The sequence below is a fragment of the Bos grunniens genome, chromosome 19, assembly GCF_055505025.1.
Source record: "Bos grunniens cultivar Pamir isolate PY7600 chromosome 19, Bosgru_T2T1.0, whole genome shotgun sequence".
Classification (NCBI taxonomy): Eukaryota; Metazoa; Chordata; class Mammalia; order Artiodactyla; family Bovidae; genus Bos; species Bos grunniens.
In genome coordinates this window covers 1815631-1835361 of record NC_141183.1, presented here as the reverse complement: position 1 = coordinate 1835361, position 19731 = coordinate 1815631, and the positions used below count along the sequence as shown (strand labels likewise).

The 19731-nt window shown below is 50.3% G+C and overlaps 1 protein-coding gene across 4 annotated transcripts in view; it reads left to right on the top strand.

Annotated features, from left to right (window-relative positions):
- The first annotated feature begins 12977 nt into the window (after positions 1 to 12977).
- The window catches only part of FAM20A (FAM20A golgi associated secretory pathway pseudokinase), a 41549-nt gene continuing 34795 nt past the window's right edge, over positions 12978 to 19731 (top strand). For 3 of the 4 annotated variants that reach the window (XR_015147010.1, XR_015147011.1, XM_086355871.1), the window contains exon 1: positions 13242 to 13741. Coding sequence is in view for 2 of the 4 variants with exons in the window: in XM_086355871.1 (XP_086211997.1) it covers positions 13383 to 13741 (359 nt within the window). In the remaining 2 variants the exon portion in view is untranslated. Of the gene's footprint in view, positions 13742 to 19731 lie in introns of all 4 variants that reach the window. The other variant, XM_086355870.1, reaches the window with a different exon arrangement.

Sequence of the window (19731 nt, the reverse complement as noted above, 5' to 3'; positions counted from 1 at the left end):
GCAACGTCCAGCATCTTTACCACGTGTCTCTGGTCCCTAAGGCAGGACTCACCCCACAGCAAATGCTCATTTGTTTTCCCCTACGTGTGATGCTTTGTTCACTTCAAACTCCCTGTTACAAAAGCACAACCTTTGCCACCTCTCAAACTCGATGTAAACACACCCAAACGAAACGTCCTCTCCTCACTTGCTCCTCCTTTTTCTTAGAAGGTCCTTCAGCTGCCTCCAAGTTCTTCAGGGGCCCAGGCGCACCCTCCACTATGGTTGGAAACTCTGACCACTCTCCTGAATTCTGCCTGAGTCAGCCTCTTCCCCAAGCCTCCCTTCATCCTGGCCCATCTTACACACTGCTTCCCAGAAATGTACAGGGTTGAAAAAGCCTGACTCCATGTGGATCTGCTTCTTCTACTTTAGCTTTTGTGCTCTGTTGCCTGGGCTGAGTCATCCTGACTCGGCACCTTCTGTACAAGAATGCTGCCTATAGCCTGAGATATATGGGACAGCCTGTTCCCAAGGCTCTGACCTTTAAGGGTGTAACACTTTTCCATTCATACAGAGATAGAGAGCTGCAGAACAGAAAATAACATTTGTCTTGTTGGAGGTTTACGGGAAGATCTAGACCTGACCTAGGTGGACAGCTGCAAGAACAAAGCATTCCAGCACCAAGAAGTTTGTACCAACCAACCCCACACCCCTTCTCGCCTGGCCTTTAAAAATGCTTTCCTGAAACCCTGTGGGGAGTCTGGGCTTGGGGACAGCAGCCACCCGTCTCCTTGCATGGCCCTGCTATAAACCTTTCTCTGCTTCCAACTGATGTTCCATTTTGTTCGACCTCTTGCGTTGGGCACATGAATTTGTGTTCAGTAACAAAACCCACGGAGAAGGCAATGGCACCCCACTCCAGTGCTGCTGCCTGGCAAATCCCATGGATCGGGGAGCCTGGTGGGCTGCAGTCCATGGGGTCTCGAAGAGTCGGACACGACTGAGCGACTTCACTTTCACTTTCATGCATTGGAGAAGGAAATGGAAACCCACTCCAGTGTTCTTGTCTGGAGAATCCCAGGGACGGGGGAGCCTGGTGGGAGCGACTTAGCAGCAGCAGCAGCAACAAAACCCAACTATTCACTCCGCTGCTTAAAAATGCGCCATGGCTCCTTACCTCCCATCTGCTACTGCTAAGTCCCTTCAGTCGTGTCCGACTCTGTGCGACCCCAGAGACCGCAGCCCACCAGGCTCCCCCGTCCCTGGGATTCTCCAGGCAAGAACACTGGAGTGGGTTGCCATTTCCTTCTCCAATGCATGAAAGTAAAAGTGAAAGTGAAGTCGCTCAGTCGTGTCCGACTCTTCTCGACCCCATGGACTGCAACCTACCAGGCTCCTCGGTCCATGGGATTTTCCAGGCAAGAGTACTGAAGTGGGGTGCCATTGCCTCCCGTCTAATAAAGACCAAATCCCTTAATGAAGCTTGGGAAGGCCCCTTCTAGCTCCTCCCAACCTCAGTTTCCCCCGTCTCTTCGCCCTGTCGGGAACACCACCCGCCCTACGCTCTTGCGTCTCTGTGGGTCTCTCCATGCCCCGCGCTGCTTCGCTGTCACGCGAGGTCACAAGTCGCTTGAACCCCAGCACATGTGCTATTCACCTTTACGCCTGCCTGGGCCGCCGCACACAATACGAGCGCCTGGTTTGGGGAGGGGCACTTAATACACAGCCCACGGGAAGGACATCTACTAGATTCACACTCAGGGCTCTCTCCCCCCACTCGGTGACTCCACCCCAGGGAAGGGGAAGATGACCCGGCTGACTCACGAGTTTGGCAAAAGGATCTGAATGTGCTCAGCTCAGCATCCCTTCCTCCATCCTCCCTTTGAGGAAACAGCCACTTATACTTAACCTGTATTTGCGCTGAATTCTCTTTTCTTTTTGGCCATCCAGAAAGTTTATTCAGGCAGGATCATTCCAGCAGAGAAGACTTCCACTTTGCGGGAGGGATGGAAGTTTGAACGAGGGATATGTAAACAAACTTACCGGCCAGATTAGCTCCTGCCCTCTGACAGAGCGCTTTGTGAGTAAGAAAGGTGATATTTTTATCTCCATCTGTCTGCTTCTTATAACAATTTTTCAACTCTTTCCAATTAAGGCAGGTTAGAGGGATGTTATGTTTTAGGTTGTCTTAAGACCTAGTGTCTCGTACAGACAGTGTGTGTCTTACATGTGTCCTTGATTTAACTGACTTGAATTCCTTCCCAAAGACTTATTTTCAGCTTTCTTATCCTGAGTGAGATTGAGCAAACAAAGCCTTACTTTATAAATAGTACAGCAGCGAGATGGCATCTTTCAGCTGAGGAAACTGAAACATTTGGGGTTTGAGAAACATCATTTGTTATTTCACAAATAGCAGGCGGTTGGGAAAAGCCAAAAATGGATTTTCCATGTCAAATTTCTCTTCATCTATAAATCCGTCCCTTCTTGGGGAAATTTATAGGTTTCTGGCTTCCTTTTCCCAATGGTCATCAAATTTAATTTCCCAGGAGCTTTTTTTTTTCTTTCTCTTTTTAATTTCTACTCAAAACTTGTAAAATTTTCCTGATTCTTGATGTTCCATATCTTTTAGCTTATTCCTTCCTTCCACCTCCACTCTCCACTTTTATTCCTCTATAAATTCTAGAGATGACCAGACCTCCTGCTTCTCTAAGATCTATGTTGAGCCTTTGTATTTAACATCTCAAAACATCTGCCAACATTTTCATCCTTCTCTCCAGCCTCTGATTATACATATGCCTCTCTCCCTCCAAAGTGAGCTTTTGACTTCTACCTTCCGTTGAACCCAGGAGACCCCCTTTCCTCCATTCCTCTTGCATCCTTTCTATTTCATTTTCTCCCCTGGCTCCTCCCCACCTGCCTTTAAACATACCCAGATCCCCTCATTTTGAAAAACTTCTCATTGTTCACTTTGTTCCTTGCCCACCTCTAGCTGCTTCCCTCTGCTCCGTTCACTATCAAAGCTCTAAAAACATCATCACACAGGTTCTACCTGTATTTCCACGTCACTGAACTGTTCCACGATTCCATGACCTTTTGCTTCCAACCCAAGCATTCAATGGAAAGAATTACTCTTAAAGTTCACCAGCAGTTTGTTTATTGACACATTCTTCAGCCTTTACTCAGTCCTAATTCTTCTTGATTTCGTTGCTTCTTTCAACACCGATGGCCACTGTCCACCCTACCAACACCAGCAGCTTATTTACCTGTCTTTTCGTCTTAGTCTAGTATTCTTTCTCTCAGAACTGGGATCCAGTCCTGAGTCTTGATAAACTTCACAGCAAGGTTGCCACTTGACAGCGAGAGGCTCAGGGATGAGCAGGTGGGCCGTTTCTGATCCAGGGTAAAGGGGAGACCTCTTAGGAGCTCAGGGAAACATTTTGTTTCCTGTAAGAGAGAGGCCCAAGGAGAAAAGCACTTTTTTCCTGCCCATCCCTTTTTCCTTGGGATGTTGTCACATAAGAACATGAAGTCCTGAGCTGTGCCACCTTGTCACCAAGCAGGAAGGTCAACAGAAGAGCACGGAAGCCAAGACTGTTTCTGACATGAAGGAAAGCTTCCAAGTCAATGCTGTAACTTCTGACGTGTTTGAGTAACAATAGGTCTAGATGTAAGTAATAACTATTGGCTATATTTCTATTACTTGCAGCCAAATACATTGAAACATTCTTCCAAAATGCACTGCCTCATCCACTCTCAGAGAATAGGTTGTAGTGTCTAAGCTGACATCATCAAAATCCTTATTTCCGAATGTCTCTCCCACCCTCGACTCCCCAGATCCTAGATGTTTCCACTCGGATTCTCACACCATCAGCTTGAAGCGGCGTGTTCAAATCCACACTGATCAGTTTCCCCCTAAAGTCAGCCAGCCTTCAGTCACCTTCATAAAGACTAAGAAGCCCTTTGAGCTTTATTAGAAGAATGTGCATCTCCAACCAGCTAGTTGCGGTGGGGGATGCAGCCAATGTGCAGACACGACAGACAGAATTCAGTGTTCCTGTCTTAATGGGGCTTATCTCTGTCTGGGTGTGCTAGGGATTTCACGATGGATTTGGGTATAAAGGCGTGGATGACACACAGGATACCCAGCAAGAAGTGGCCAAAGATAACGCTGAAATGAAGACCATCAGGAGGCCACGAGAGATGCCTTCCTAAAGAGCAAGGCTTTGGGAGTGAAGATCCTGTCAGATTGTAAGCGGTGGAACAGCGTGATCAGATTTACATTTTTCAGAAATAGCTTCAGCGACAGCATGAAGAATGGATCAGAAGATGAAAGCCTGAGATACCGGAGCTCTCAAGGCAGTTAACTGAGCCAAGCAGCAGTTGCCAAGATCCCTTCTTAGCTGAGGTAGCCCTGCCAACGACGGAGCAAAGCATGGTGAAAACCCCCACCGACACAGGACGCCTCCACCAGGCACTCCTGACTCCAGAGCTCTCTGAGGGGCTTGGAGATGGTCAGAGCTGCCTTGCAGTCAGATGGCCCCCTCTGCCCAGGAAATCTTGTGCACTTAGCCTCTGCATCCCAGAGAACCCAGCTGATACCACATACATGAGTTAACACCTATTATTTGATTTGGTTAAATAAGCATTTAATAAACATTAAAAAGGTGACAGGCTGGTGATTTCCTCAACTAACTAAAACTACCTAATACAGCAATTCTTACTCAAAGCAATTCACTTTCTATTAATTAATGTGCTCCGTCCTCCCTGGTTCTTTGCTTCTCTTAACTTAGAATATAACCACATCCCAGCAATATTCTCTCCAAAATATCATCCATTTCTGTTGTCCTACTTTGTTCTTAAATTTTACCTTGCAATCAAATATTACACAGGAAAAATAAACAGGGATGAATCAATCAGTCACGGCTAACAGAATTCATCCAAGCCCCTTTGTGCATGTCATTACTTATTATTTCCCAGATTCAACTATATTCGACATAAACCACAATCATTCAACACATAACTCCATATGGCAAAAGGTCTGTATGGTGAGATGAACATACAAGGCATGTATTATGTCTGTTCCCAGGACATCATGGTCACAAGCATTGCCAATAGGAGTAACTGAAAAGATTCTTGTTTCTGAGAATCAAACCGTTTAGTTAACAAAGACAGAGATTCATTTTCTCTTTCTTCCTTTTATGCCAATCATCACTGATCCCAGATTAATCTTCCAAGAAAAGCACATAGAACTACAAATATGTTGGCATTTCCTTCTTACAAGGAAAACATCAAAGTAGGTAAAAATCTGCTTTCTCAGATTCTAGAGAGCCAGTACTGTATTACTGGTATCCTATTCAACTTTCAGGGGTCAGCAACCTACCAACCTTGGACCTAACCTGGCCCACCACTTGTTTTTATGTATAAAGTTTTATTGAAACACAGAGATGTAGTGAGTTTATGTATTGTCTCTGGCTGCTTTCCTACATCAATGACAGTGTTGAGTCATTGCAACGAAGACCATCGAGCCATAAAGCCTAAAATAGTTATTATCTGGCCCTTAACAACAACAACAATAAATATTGCCTTAGTTAAAACAGCGTGGTATTTACTCTCATATTGGGTATTTATTCATTCATCATTTTTCATTCATAATATTTTAACTGACATTTTAACATCACTGCTAATGTGTCAACCTGAAATTAGCAATGATTTTTGAAGATCACAATGAATGCTCTCCTTTACTTTTGATTAATCAGTTCAGTTCAGTTCAGTCGTTCAGTTGTGTCTGACTCTTTGCGACCCCATGAATTGCAGCACACCAGGCCTCCCTGTCCATCACCAACTCCCAGAGTTCACTCAAACTCACGTCCAACGAGTCGGTGATGCCATCCAGCCATCTCATCCTCTGTCGTCCCCTTCTCCTCCTGCCCCCAATCCCTCCCAGCATCAGAGTCTTTTCCAATGAGTCAACTCTTCGCATGAGGTGGCCAAAGTACTGGAGTTTCAGCTGCAGCATCATTCCTTCCAAAGAAATCCCAGGGCTGATCTCCTTCAGAATGGACTGGTTGGATCTCCTTGTAGTCCAAGGGACTCTCAAGAGTCTTCTCCAACACCACAGCTCAAAAGCATCAATTCTTTGGCGCTCAGCTTTCTTCACAGTCCAACTCTCACATCCATACATGACCACTGGAAAAACCATAGCCTTAACTAGACAGACGTTTGTTGGCAAAGGAATGTCTCTGCTTTTGAATATGCTATCTAGGTTGGTTATAACTTTCCTTCCAAGGAGTAACCGTCTTTTAATTTCATGGCTGCAGTCACCATCTGTAGTGATTTTGGAGCCCAAAAAAATAAACTCTGACACTGTTTCCACTGTTTCCCCATCTATTTGCCATGAAGTGATGGGACCAGATGCCATGATCTTCGTTTTCTGAATGTTGAGCTTTAAGCCAACTTTTTCACTCTCCACTTTCACTTTCATCAAGAGGCTTTTGAGTTCCTCTTCACTTTCTGCCATAAGGGGGTGTTCTCTGCATATCTGAGGTTATTGATATTTCTCCCAGCAATCTTGATTCCAGCTTGTGCTTCTTCCAGTCCAGCGTTTCTCATGATGTACTCTGCATAGAAGTTAAATAAGCAGGGTGACAATATACAGCCTTGACATACTCCTTTTCCTATTTGGAACCAGTCTGGTGTTCCATGTCCAGTTCTAACTGTTGCTTCCTGACCTGCATATAGGTTTCTCAAGAGGCAGGTCAGGTGGTCTGGTATTCCCATCTCTTGAAGAATTTTCCACAGTTGATTGTGATCCACACAGTCAAAGGCTTTGGCATAGTCAGTAAAGCAGAAATAGATGTTTTTCTGGAACTCTCTTCTTTTTTGATGATCCAGCCGATGTTGGCAATTTGATCTCTGGTTCCTCTGCCTTTTCTAAAACCAGCTTGAATATCTGGAAGTTCACGGTTCACATAGTGCTAAAGCCTGGCTTGGAGAATTTTGAGCATTACTTTACTAGCGTGTGAGATGAGTGCAACTGTGTGGTCGTTTGAGCATTCTTTGGCATTGCCTTTCTTTGGGATTGGAATGAAAACTGACCTTTTCCAGTCCTGTGGCCACTGCTGAGTTTTCCAAATTTGCTGGCATATTGAGTGCAGCACTTTCACAGCATCATCTTTCAGGATTTGAAATAGCTTCACTGGAATTCCATCACCTCCACTAGCTTTGTTCGTAGTGATGCTTTCTAAGGCCCACTTGACTTCACATTCCAGGATGTCTGGCTCTAGGTGAGTGATCACACCATCGTGATTATCTTGGTCGTGAAGATCTTTTTTGTACAGTTCTTCTGTGTATTCTTGCCACCTCTTCTTAATATCTTCTGCTTCTGTTAGGTCCATACCATTTCTGTCTTTTTATTGAGCCCATCTTTGCATGAAATGTTCCCTTGGTATCTCTAATTTTCTTGAAGAGATCTCTAGTTTTTCCCATTCTGTTGTTTTCCTCTATTTCTTTGCATTGTTCACTGAGGAAGACTTTCTTATCTCTCCTTGCTATTCTTTGGAACTCTGCATTCAGATGCTTATATCTTTCCTTTTCTCCTTTGCTTTTTGCTTCTCTTCTTTTCACAGCTATTTGTAAGGCCTCCCCAGATAGCCATTTTGCTTTTTTGCATTTCTTTTCCATGGGGATGGTCTTGATCCCTGTCTCCTATACAGTGTCACGAATTTCCATCCATAGTTCATCAGGCACTCTATCAGATCTAGTCCCTTAAATCTATTTCTCACTTCCACTGTATAATCATAAGGGATTTGATTTAGGTCATACCTGAATGGTCTAGTGATTTTCCCTACTTTCTTCAATTTAAGTCTGAATTTGGTAATAAGGAGTTCATGATCTGGGCCACAGTCAGCTCCTGGTCTTGTTTTCGCTGACTGTATAGAGCTTCTCCATCTTTGGCTGCAAAGAATATAATCAATCTGATTTCAGTGTTGACCATCTGGTGATGTCCATGTATAGAGTCTTCTCTTGTGTTGTTGGAAGAGGCTGTTTGCTATGACCAGTGCGTTCTCTTGGCAAAACTCTATTAGCCTTTGCCCTGCTTCATTCCGTACTCCAAGGCCAAATTTGCCTGTTACTCCAGGTGTTTCCTGACTTCCTACTTTTGTATTCCAGTCCCCTATAATGAAAAGGACATCTTTTTTTTCTTACCCAAGTAAGACGGTAGGTGTTGCGAGCGGGCATCAGAGGGCAGACACACTGAAACCATAATCACAGAAAACTAGTCAATCTAATCACACTAGGACCACAGCCTTGTCTAACTCAATGAAACTAAGCCATGCTGTGTGGAGCCACCCAAGACGGCGGGTCATGTGGAAAGGTCTGACAGAATGTGGCCCCTGGAGAAGGGAATGACAAACCACTTCAGTATTCTTGCCTTGAGAACCCCATGAACAGTATGAAAAGGCAAAATGATAGGATACTAAAAGAGGAACTCCCCAGGTCGGTAGGTGCCCAATATGCTACTGGAGATCAGTAGAGAAATAACTCCAGAAAGAATGAAGGGATGGAGCCAAAGCAAAATAATACCCAGTTGTGGATGTGACTGGTGATAGAAGCAAGGTGCGATGCTGTAAAGAGCAATATTGCATAGGAACCTGGAATGTCAGGTTCATGAATCAAGGCAAATTGGAAGTGGTCAAACAGGAGATGGCAAGAGTGAACATCAACATTCTAGGAATCAGTAAACTAAAATGGACTGGAATGGGTGAATTTAACTCAGATGACCATTATATCTACTACTGCGGGCAGGAATCCCTCAGAAGAAATGGAGTAGCCATCATGGTCAACAAAAGAGTCCAAAATGCAGTACTTGGATGCAATCTCAAAAACGACAGAATGATCTCTGTTCGTTTCCAAGGCAAACCATTCAATATCACAGTAATCCAAGTCTATGCCCCAACCAGCAACGCTGAAGAAGCTGAAGTTGAACAGTTCTATGAAGATCTACAATACCTTTTAGAACTAACACCCAAAAAAGACGTCTTTTTGATTAATAGGTGATTATTATTTTTCAGTGAACCTAATCTTTAAAAAAAATCTACATCCCAGAAGACATTTAGAATTTTGAGTTGCAGTCAATATTTATCCATGTTTTAGGCTAGCTTTAAACTTTAAGCTTTAAAACAAAAAGAGATTAATCTCCAAATGAGGCTGGAAATAAAACTACAGCCTTAAGAAAAATTAAAAGATAATTTTCCCCTAACTGCCATGTTTTCCTGTCTTTCCTCTTGGAAAGATCGCCTCTCTAAATACAAGATGTCAGCCTTTTAAAATGCCTTTCATCCCCAGATCTTTTGACATCACAGACCTTCTTTTTTTAATGGAGCAACATCTTCCCAGGAACTTCTCAATGAATCATAGCCTGAGAATGAAGAGGAAACGGAGGAGGTCTGCCCTGAAACAAAGTGACACAGGGAGGCTCCAGCCTTGATCCGGACTCTAGGCAGTGAGGGCTGCACAGGCCACAAGTCTGTTCAGTAAAGACTTACTGAGCACGAACTGTGAGTTGGATCTTCTACGGAGGAATTGTCTGCAAGACACCAAACCTTTCAGTCTTTTTCTACTTCTATATAGAAACATATGCAAAAATATATTTTAATGGGTAATAATGTATAAGTTGCAATTACTACATCTTTTTACCTGATAATATAGACACATTTTCATGAAAATAAATAAATAGAGGAGCTTCCCCAATGGCTCAGTGGTAACGATTCTGCCTGGCGATGCAGGAGACACGGGTTCAATTCCTGATCTTGGAAGATCCCACATACTGCAGAGCAACCAAGTCTGAGCGCCACCACTGCTGAGCGGGTGCTCGAGAGCCTGGGAGCCTCAGCTGCTGACGCCCGAGTGCCCTGGAGCACATGCTGCACGACAGGAGGCGTCGTCGCCTGTACTGCAGGAGAGGGCAGCCCCTGCCTGCTACAACTGGAGGTAAGCCTGCACAGCAACAGAGATCCAGCCCAGCCAAAAATAAACAAACAGAATTATTTAAAATAAAATTATTTTAAAATAAATAAAATAGAGCTTCATTTTATAGATGAACCATCATTTTTCTTAAGTAGTTCTCAATTGTGGAACATTGAGTTTATTTCCTTTTTTCTTCCCTATACAGCCATAACCATTCTTTATCTAAATACTCATGTACACCTTTGATGACTTCCTTAAATTTTTTAAAATGGAATTTAGAGGCCAAAGTCTGTGCCGACGATGCTGGATGCTTGGGGCTGGTGCACTGGGACGACCCAGAGGGATGGTATGGGGAGGGAGGAGGGAGGAGGGTTCAGGATGGGGAGCACATGTGTACCTGTGATGGATTCATTTTGATATTTGGCAAAACTAATACAATTATGTAAAGTTTAAAAATAAAATAAAATTTAAAAAAAAAAGAAAAAAAAAACAAAGTCTGTGCCGAATGTCAATTTCTTATCTCCGTTCCAAATCTGTTCCTCTTCCCCCTGCCTTGTGAAATCAGAGCCGGACCCTGTACACGTTTCTCCTCCACCAGCTGGCACCACGCGGGGCTTTGTCAACAGAGGCTGTTGGAGAAACCCCGCAAGCCAGTGGTGGTAGAAAGACCACGGGTCCCGGCACACAGCGGCTGGGGACAGCACGGGTGTGTGATGTGAGGGGCCACAGGTGAGGCTGGCGAGGAAGCCCGGGCCGAGACGCGGAGAGCCGGAGCCGGAGCAGAAGGGAACGCGTATTTCCAAGAGGGAGAAGGAGCGGCTTAGACAGACCTTGAGGCTGGTGACACGCACTGCCCATCCCGCCCCTAGATTCCTCTCTGCCCACAGCCGCCGCCACACTTAATATCTGGCTTCCACGTGCAGTTTGCCCTTGACCTTTATGTAGCAGAGGAAAACGTGTTTAGACAATTTCTACTTGAGTTAGGAATATTGCTTCCTGAATGGAGCTCAGACAAAATGGGTGTGGAAGGAGGGAAGTCGTAAGACTCGTGATGGCTCCGCGCCCACACCCTTTGCCAGCCCGGAAACGCAAACCACACTTCCTCCTCGTTGTTACCGACTCAACGCCGACGGGTGCCTGACTCCTTCATCCTGGCCAGGAGGCCTAATTAGGCACGTTCGAAGCGTCTTAGAAACTGGAGACCTGCTCGAATATGATTGCGAAAAAGAAGGTGGTTCCAAAACCCTAAAACTCCCGCCAGCATCCTCAGCTGAGCAGAGCAGCTGGCGATGGGATCATCCGGGCACCCCTCGCATGGACGCGGCTCCGCAGGCCACCACGTTGTATTGCTGACCACGGTCCTTTTCTGGCGTCTTCCTTTTCAGTACTTTCCTGTCTTCGTCCCTCTCATGAACAGTCTCCAACCTTCCCCAGTGTATGACAGGAACTAAGAAGCAATCGTATTTCTGACAAACACATCTCTCACACTCACCACGTGCTGGGGGCTGTTCAAAGCGGGTTATATACTTAAAGTCTCTTAGTGAAAGTGAAAGCCGCTCAGTCATGTCCAACTCTTTGCCATCCCGTGGGGTAAACAGTCCATGGAATTCTCCAGGCCAGAATACTGGAGTGGTCCCGCCTCCAGGGGGTCTTCCCAACCCAGGGATCGAACCCAGGTCTCCCGAATTGCAGGCGGATTCTTTACCAGCTGAGCCACTTTAAGCCACACAGTCACCCTATGGTGTGTGTGTGTGTGTGTGTGTGTGTGTGTGTGTGTGTGTGTGCTTCACTTAGTTGTGTCCGACTCTGCAACCCCATGGACTGCATCCTGCCAGGCTCCTCTGTCCATGGGATTCTCCAGGCAAGAATACTGGAGTGGGTTGCCATTTCCTCCTCCAGGGGATCTTCCTGACTCAGGGATCTTACCCCAGTCTCCTGTATTGCAGGCGGATTCTTTATGGCCTGAGCCACCAGGGAAGCCCAACCCTGTGGGGTAAGCTCTATTATTAGCTTCATTAACAGATGATGGGGCTGGCAGAGGCCACAGGGATCTCCCACCAAGCCACAGGGGGAGGAACTCGAATCTGAACCCACAAGCCCAAGTGCGTCTGAGAGTTCTGACTCCAGGAGGGCAGGAGGGGGTTAGAGAGCCAAGTTCACAGAAGGGGGACGTTCTGTGCCTGGGCGGGCAGCTCCTGGCAAAGATGCCTCTTCATACCCAGGAAGGGCTTGGGGGTGGGGAGGGGGGGTGCTGCCTCCGCCGTCAGACCAGCATGTCTCCATCCCACCAGCTCATTAAACGGAGGAGCCAGGAGTTCAGGGCCGGGCAACCACCTCGCCCTCCGTCTTCCTCAAAGGGAAAAGGGGTGGGAAGGGGTGTGAATGACCTCACAGGATACCAGGGGAAAGCCTAACACAGTCCTTCAGTGATTCATTTGGGCGGACCCGCTTTCGCACCCAGCTGAGCACGAAGTTCGGAGTGGGGTCAGCGGGAGGGCCCGCTCCTTCGCGAAAGGACACATTCCCGCTCCGTAGACGCGGGCACAGCGGGGACCGCGCTCCATCCAGACAGGAAGTCGGCAAGACTTCTTTTCAAAGGTCAAACTTTTTCCCTGGCTGAGCGCGGCTGTTTCCTGAGCGCCTACTACGCGCCGAACACCGGACACGCGGTCTTTCTGGATCTGGACGGGGCTCTGCGGGAAGACGCAGAGAGCGAAAGGGCCACACACACGCACGCACACACACCTGGCAGCTCTTAAGGGGAAAGGCTCTCAGGGAGCTGTCTTGTTTCTAGGAAATAAACACGAAAATCGAAGGTCTCTCGTGCGCAGCTTCGAGCCCCCTCAAGCGCTTGGCTGAGCCCCGAGCGGGGCCCGCGCGCGTCCGGGGCGAGAGGCCGGCGCGCGGTGGCCGGGCGACCAGGTGGCCGGGCAGGGCCGGAAGAGGGCCCGGAGTCGGCGGGCGGGCGGGCGGCGCCGGGGGCAGGTGCCAGCGGCAGTGGGCGGGGGCGGCGGCGTCACCCCTCCCCCGGGGGCCGGGCGCGCACACCAACTCGGCCCGAAGAGCCGGGGGCACGGGCGTCCCCGCCGCCCGCCGGAGGAGCCGGAGCGACCGCATCCTCCGGAGAGACGCCCCGCGCTCCGCGGCCGCCCTCCTCCGCCGCCGCCGCCGGGAGGCGAGCGCCGCCCGTCCCCGCGGCCCGGCGCCCCGATCCTCCACCTGCCGCGGCTCCCGGGGCGCAGAGGGTGTGAGAAGCAGGGGCCCGGGGACACCGGCCTCCGGGGGCCACTGGGCGCGGAGAGGGACCGCCGCCCCCGCCCGCGCGCTCTGCGCCCCGGCCGCGACTTCAAGGGCGACCCCCTCGGAGGGGGCTCCGCGCGCGCGGCGCGTCCGGCCGCGGGGCTCGGGCGCCTCTGCGCGCACCCGGCGGGGCCATGCCCGGGCTGCGCCGGGACCGCCTGCTGACCCTGCTGCTGCTGGGCGCACTGCTGGCCGCCGACCTCTACTTCCACCTCGGGCCCCGCGTGCGGAGCCGCCTGCAGCCCCGGGAGCGCCCGCTCGGCTGCCCGTGCGCCCGCCGTGCCGCCTCCCCGGCCCCCGCCCCGGCCCCCTCGGCCCCGCGGCGGGTCGAGCCGAGCGGCGGCGGCGATCCCGGCTCCAAGCTGCGGGCCCTCTTCGCGCACCCGCTGTACAACGAGCCGGAGGAGCCGCCGCTCCTGGGGCCCGAAGACTCGCTGCTGGCCGGCCCGGAGGCGCTGCGCTATTACCGGAGGAAGGTGGCCCGCTGGAACAGGTGAGCCCCGCCCGGCCCCCGGCCGCGCCGCGCGCCCCGCGCTGCGCCCGCGCCCATCTCGGGGAGAGAAGTTTGCAGGCAGTAGCGCGCCCGGAGATGCTCCCAGACCCGCCCCTGAGCCCCCGGGGTTCACCCCAGGCCCCTTCCGTTCCCGGGCCATCTCCTCGCTCTTTCTCCCGCTCCTGATGTGGGATCTCGGTTTTCCAGAATGAGGTTTCCAAACAGAGCAAGTCCAGCGCTTCTCCGCACCCAGCACTTAGCTCTAGACCTGGGCGCCTTTCAGAAACCAGGGCTACTCCCGGAAACCCCGCTCTCCCCTCTTGTTTATTCCCCTGCCCGGGGTCAGAGATCAGGAGAGGTCAGCGGGCCAGAAAGTCAGTTTCCCCAAGTGGTCACCACTCTGTTAAGTGTAAAGCGTGGCTTGCCCCTTTCTCCTGAGTGTTATAACCTACGAGCAGTTTTATTATTGGGGGGGGGGGGCTCACTTGGAGCTGAGCCTCCATGCTTGCATAGACTACCTGGGGATTTTTTTACATCCAAGACTAAATATAGAGGGGGAAATGCCAAACATATGTAGGGTAATATCAAGAAGGATTTTGTGTGTGTGTGAAGAGGTGGGGAGGGAGGGTGTTAGAGAAGCTGGGATGGTCAGTTCCGAGACCCCCAGCTGATGACAGAGGCCTTGGAGGAGTTAGGACTCTGGCTGAATATGGACTGGTCTGAGGATAACTCAGCTCACGTTTGGACACATTCATCACTTTTCTTAACACAAGAGATTTCCAAATGAGCCCTCTTGGCTGGTTTTATGGTCCCCCCAGAGGATGGACAAACATAAGTCTCTGGAAATTCAGCGCTTGTCCAAGTAAAAACTGTTTGCTCCTCATTCTATAGCGCTGAGAGTGGCCAGGGGTGGAGGGGGCCTTTGGAAAGTGAAGAGAAAAAATGAGAGTTATCAGCTGAAGTCGCTACAGTGCGTTTCAATTGCAACTCTGTGGCTGATAATTTTATATTAAAAAGTGGTTCCCAAGTCTCTTGCTAATTGAATGCAATAAAAAGGCAGTTTGAGATTGCTTCTCAGATGCTGTCATTTTCGATATTACCTTTATTTCATCAACCACATGAGGATCGGTGAACTACTAAATTATGCCCTTGGAAAATGATCGACACGTCAGTTGAGGATTTGAGGGGGGACGCGGGAGACTGCGCTGTGTCAGTGTTGATCAGTATCCACTCATTCACACAGCTGTGGCCTTAAATTCTGTATGCTGGTTTGGTCCTTAAGGAGAGTCGGAGGAGTATTTTGGCAGAAAAGCAAGACTCTTTGTCACCAGTCTGTCCTACAGACCATTTTGAGCTTGACCTCTGTGTCATTACGTGTCAGAAAACTTCGTTTACTGATTAGGAGTGATCTTGGCCGTTTAACAGTGGATGGGTGGGGGCTGTGGCCTCGCTGTACTCGGAGGTAACGGGATGGGTTTGTGTGGTCGGTTGAATGTGATAGTTGTGATATTGACTCATCAGTGAAGTGAAAGTCACTCAGTCGTGTCCGACTCTGTGTGACTGTTGAGTCCATGGAATTCTCCAGGCCAGAATACTGCAGTGGGTATCCTATCCCTTCTCCAAGGGATCTTCCCAACCCAGGAATCCAACTGGGGTCTCCTACATTGCAGGCAGATTCTTTACCAGCTGAGCCACCAGGAAAGCCCATTACTTCCTCTTAATCCATGAGAGCTCAGATGAGGTTTGTGGGCTGTAACAGGAGGGGGAGCTGTTCTTCCAAGTGTTGAAACTGGACCCTAGAGGCAGAGAAGCTTCACCCAGAGTGCATGGTAAGCATCCAGGCAAGGATGTTAATAAGCATATTCCGGCTTATGTGGTGTGTATCAGGGCTTCCCTGGTGGCTCAGCTGTTAATGAATCCACTTGCAATGCAGAGACCCGCGTTTGATCCCTCCGTCAGGAAGATCCCCTGGAGAAGGGAACGGCAACCCACTCCAGTATTCTTGTCTGGAGAATGCCATGGACAGAGGAGCCTGGCGGGCTACAGTCCATGGGCTCGCAAAGAGTCGGACACGACTGAGTAACTAGCACTTCATCAGGCTAGAAATGGAATGTGGGGGACTGCCCTGGTGGTCCAGTGGTTAAGACTCTGAGCTTCCAATGCAGGGGGCCCAGGTTCAATCCCCAATCAGGGAAGTCAGATCCCCCATGTCGCACAGCATGGCCAAAAAATAAATAAATAAAACCATGATGTAGAAGAATTTTTAACAAAAGATAATAATCATAAATGGAGCATGGAAGGCCCACTAGCCAGGATGCATCTGCATCGCACTCAGAGTTCCGTTATAAGAGACAGCCACCGTCACCTTACGTGAGGTGGTGCCCCGTCGACGTGAGCACGCGTGAACGCACCTGCTGTGATGCGCAGGGCCATCGAGAGCTGCAGGCTTCAGTGCCGACGGCGAGAACGAACAGCAGAGGAGAGAAGCAGGGAGGGACCGTGCCAACCACTTCTCTCTTGCACACACAAGCCCGCGCCCCCACCCTCGTCTGCAGCCACTATCCAGCCAGTACTGAAAACCCAGAGCTTTGCACACATATGTGGATGCCGTCGTGCCAATAATTACTTAACGTTAGCTGCTTTCCAAAATAACTGTGGCAACAAACCAGCTGCCTCACCTGGAGAAGCGCAGGTAACACAGTAGCCAAGTCAGCCGCCCTCCCACGTGCTCAGGTGAGCCCGTCGGTCTGCCTGACTGATTCTTCTAACCACCGCCCTAGCAAGCAATGCATGAAGTCAGAAGTACGTTCCTATAACTTGAGCTTGTGACCAGAGTTAGGATATGTCCCATCTTACCTGCCGCCTCCCAGCACATCCCTTTTTTATTTCAGTGGAAGATGGAGCTCACACACTGTTTTGCATATTTCAGGTCCTCGATCAATATTCATTCATGGAATGTCAATACCTAGTTAAGTTGAAGCGATGCGAAAGGCATGTCATGGGTCAGGTGGGCTATCCCCGTGCTGACCTGAAGCCTGCTGCAGACCTCCTTAAGTGCCGTCCTTCCTTCCCTTCCTCTCTGTCCCCCTCAAAGTGTAACTAAGTGAGGCACAGTTCAGTTCAGTTGCTCGGTTGTGTCCGACTCTTCGCAACCCCATGAATCGCAGCACGCCAGGCCTCCCTGTCCATCACCAGCTCCCGGAGTTCACTCAGACTCACGTCCGTCAAGTCAATGATGCCATCCAACCATCTCATCCTCTGTCGTCCCCTTCTCCTCCTGCCCCCAATCCCTCCCAGCATCAGGGTCTTGTCAGATAAGTCACCTCTTCACATGAGGTGGCCAAAGTATTGGATTTCAGCTTCAGCATCAGTCCTTCCAATGAATATTCAGGACTGATTTCTTTTAGGATGGACTGGTTGGATCTCCTTGCAGTCCAAGGGATTCTCAGAAGTCTTCTCCAACACCACAGTGAGGCACAATCCAGGTTAAAAAAGTAATCAGGGAAAATGTTCCTGTCGCATCGTCGGCCGCTGATCCCTCCAGTGGTCCAGGACCAGCCCTCGACGGGCGTGAGGACACAGGGGGCACGGGGAGCCAGGGGGGCCATGGGGAGTCAGGGGCGGCCATGGGGAGCCAGGGGGCCACGGGGAGTCAGGGGGGCCACGGGGAGTCAGGGGGCACAGGGAGTCAGGGAGGCATGGGAAGCCAGGGAGCACCAGGAGCCAGGGGGGTCACAGGGAGCCAGGGGGCCCACAGGGAGTCAGGGGGGCACGGGGAGCCAGGGGTGTCGCGGGGAGCCGGGGGGGCCACAGGGAGTCAGGGGCGGTTACGGGGAGCCAGGGGGGCCACAGGGAGTCGGGGGGCATGGGGAGCCAGGGAGCACCAGGAGCCAGGGGTGTCACGGGGAGCCAGGGGGCCACAGGGAGTCAGGGGGCACGGGGAGCCAGGGAAATGGGGTCGTCAGTATTTCAGACCTTAAACCAACAAGCTGCTGCTGCTGCTGCTAAGTCGCTTTAGTCGTGTTCAACTCTGCGACCCCGTAGACGGCAGCCCACCAGGCTCCCTGGTCCCTGGGATTCTCCAGCCAAGAACACTGGAGTGGGTCGCCATTTCCTTCTCCAATGCATAAAAGTGAAAGTGAAGTCGCTCAGTCGTGTCCAACTCTTAGCGACCCCATGGACTGCAGCCCACCAGGCTCCTCCATCCATGGGATTTTCCAGGCAAGAGTGCTGGAGTGCGGTGCCATCGCCTTCTCCACCTTTTCCTGTCAAAGCAGTGATGAAGGGCAGTGCATACCTGGATCCCAGGTTCACGGTGCCACTACCCTCACAGCTTAGAGGCTGAGCTCTGGGTTTCGCCCCCTCCCAGAAGCTGCGAGAACCAGACCACATCTGTCCTTTGACTTGTCAAAGCTGGTCAGCTCAGCTTGGCCTTGCGCCCACATATCTTTGGTCGGTTCCTCTGTAACCTTCTGGTTGTTACAGTCAAGGTCAAACGGGGTCATGCCTCCGTGGTGTAAAAACTCCTGCAGCTGCGACACAGACACACATTCTCTTCTCTCTGCTTTTCTCTCTGGACCCCCTCCTCCAGGATCAAGAAGGTTCTGTTTTCCTGTAATTACCGACTGTGTCCATCTGTGCTCTTCCCCCCATCAGATGCCCCATCTCCCTCCTCCTGCATACTTGCTCTCACTGAAGAAAGTCTGGCCCAAGACTCTCTTTGAAAGTCACAGCAAAGAGACGCTGCAGCTCTGCGAAAGTGACAGGCGTTCATGGGGAGTAAACTGGCTCCAGTTTTTCTGGGAGAAGCTCTGACAAACTCCAGAAGCCAAAGCAGTGATAGGAGGGCAGGGAGAGAGCCAGACAAGACGAGAAAGAGTTCAACCAGGCACGAGAACGGTCTGGCCTAGGAATCGGCGGAGGGAAAGCTGCTTCCCACCGTGCATCTGGGGAAGGAAAAATAAAGTCTCTTCTCGCCTCTTCCTTTTTGCCTCTTTCCTACTGATCTCACGCTCGCCCAGATCACTTGGAGAGCAGGGTTATTGGGAACGGGCGGCTCCCCTACAGAGCCTTGGATAGAAGCCCAGGGCCCAGCTCAGAGACTGCTGTCTGTCTTTCGCCCAGAGTCAGCAAGGCCAGCACCCCCTGCTGGTTCTTCTGCCAGTGATGCCAGGCTGAGAACGGGTCTGAAAAGGGCCCTCAGCCACCACCCACCCGCATGTGGTTAGCAGAGGGGGTGGGAGTCCGGACGTCCATTTCTCTTCTCTCCCAATTAGAGCCTTGCTGGGCTAGTTGGGGAAAAGCTATGACTTCAGTGGTTTCTGAGTCCCTGGACTTTCAGCTGGAGGAAACCTCCCCTCTTGTCAGAGCCAAGAGCTCCAAGCAGATGGTTTCGTAGAGGACTGGGCCAGCTTCCTAGTGCCTCATCCCAAAGCCCAGTCCTCGCTGTGGTCAGCATGGCAAAGAGCCAAACTGGGGAGGGTACCACGCAAGGGAGACCCGCACCTCCTGTCTCCAGTGTCATCAGAAAGAAGCCCTTTGGCTGAGAGCCGGAAGGTGCTCATCGACTGCTCTGCTGGTCCTAACAGCTGCCACCCCGCCTCCTTCACCCCCAGCCAAGTCCTTGTCCATCTGCGAGAAGGGCTGGCCAGTTCTCTGCATGCAAATCCTGCCCGAGACAGGCGTGGTAGCTGCCGTGTACTTGACATACACCTGCTAACTCAGGCCTCACAATTTCTCAGGAAGAAGGTGTATGAGTCCTAGACACGTCCCTAGAGGCCCGGCCCTGGTGGGAGTTTACAGATGTAACTAAACCTCTCTACCAGAGAGGGTGACCTTGGGATAGGGAGATTACCCAGATATTTGTTGTCCTTATTGTTCAGTCGCTACATCGTATCTATCTCTTCAAGACCCAATGGACTGCTGCATGCCAGGCTCCTCTGTCCTTCACCATTTCCAGAGTTTGCTCAAATTCAGGTCCACTGAGTTGG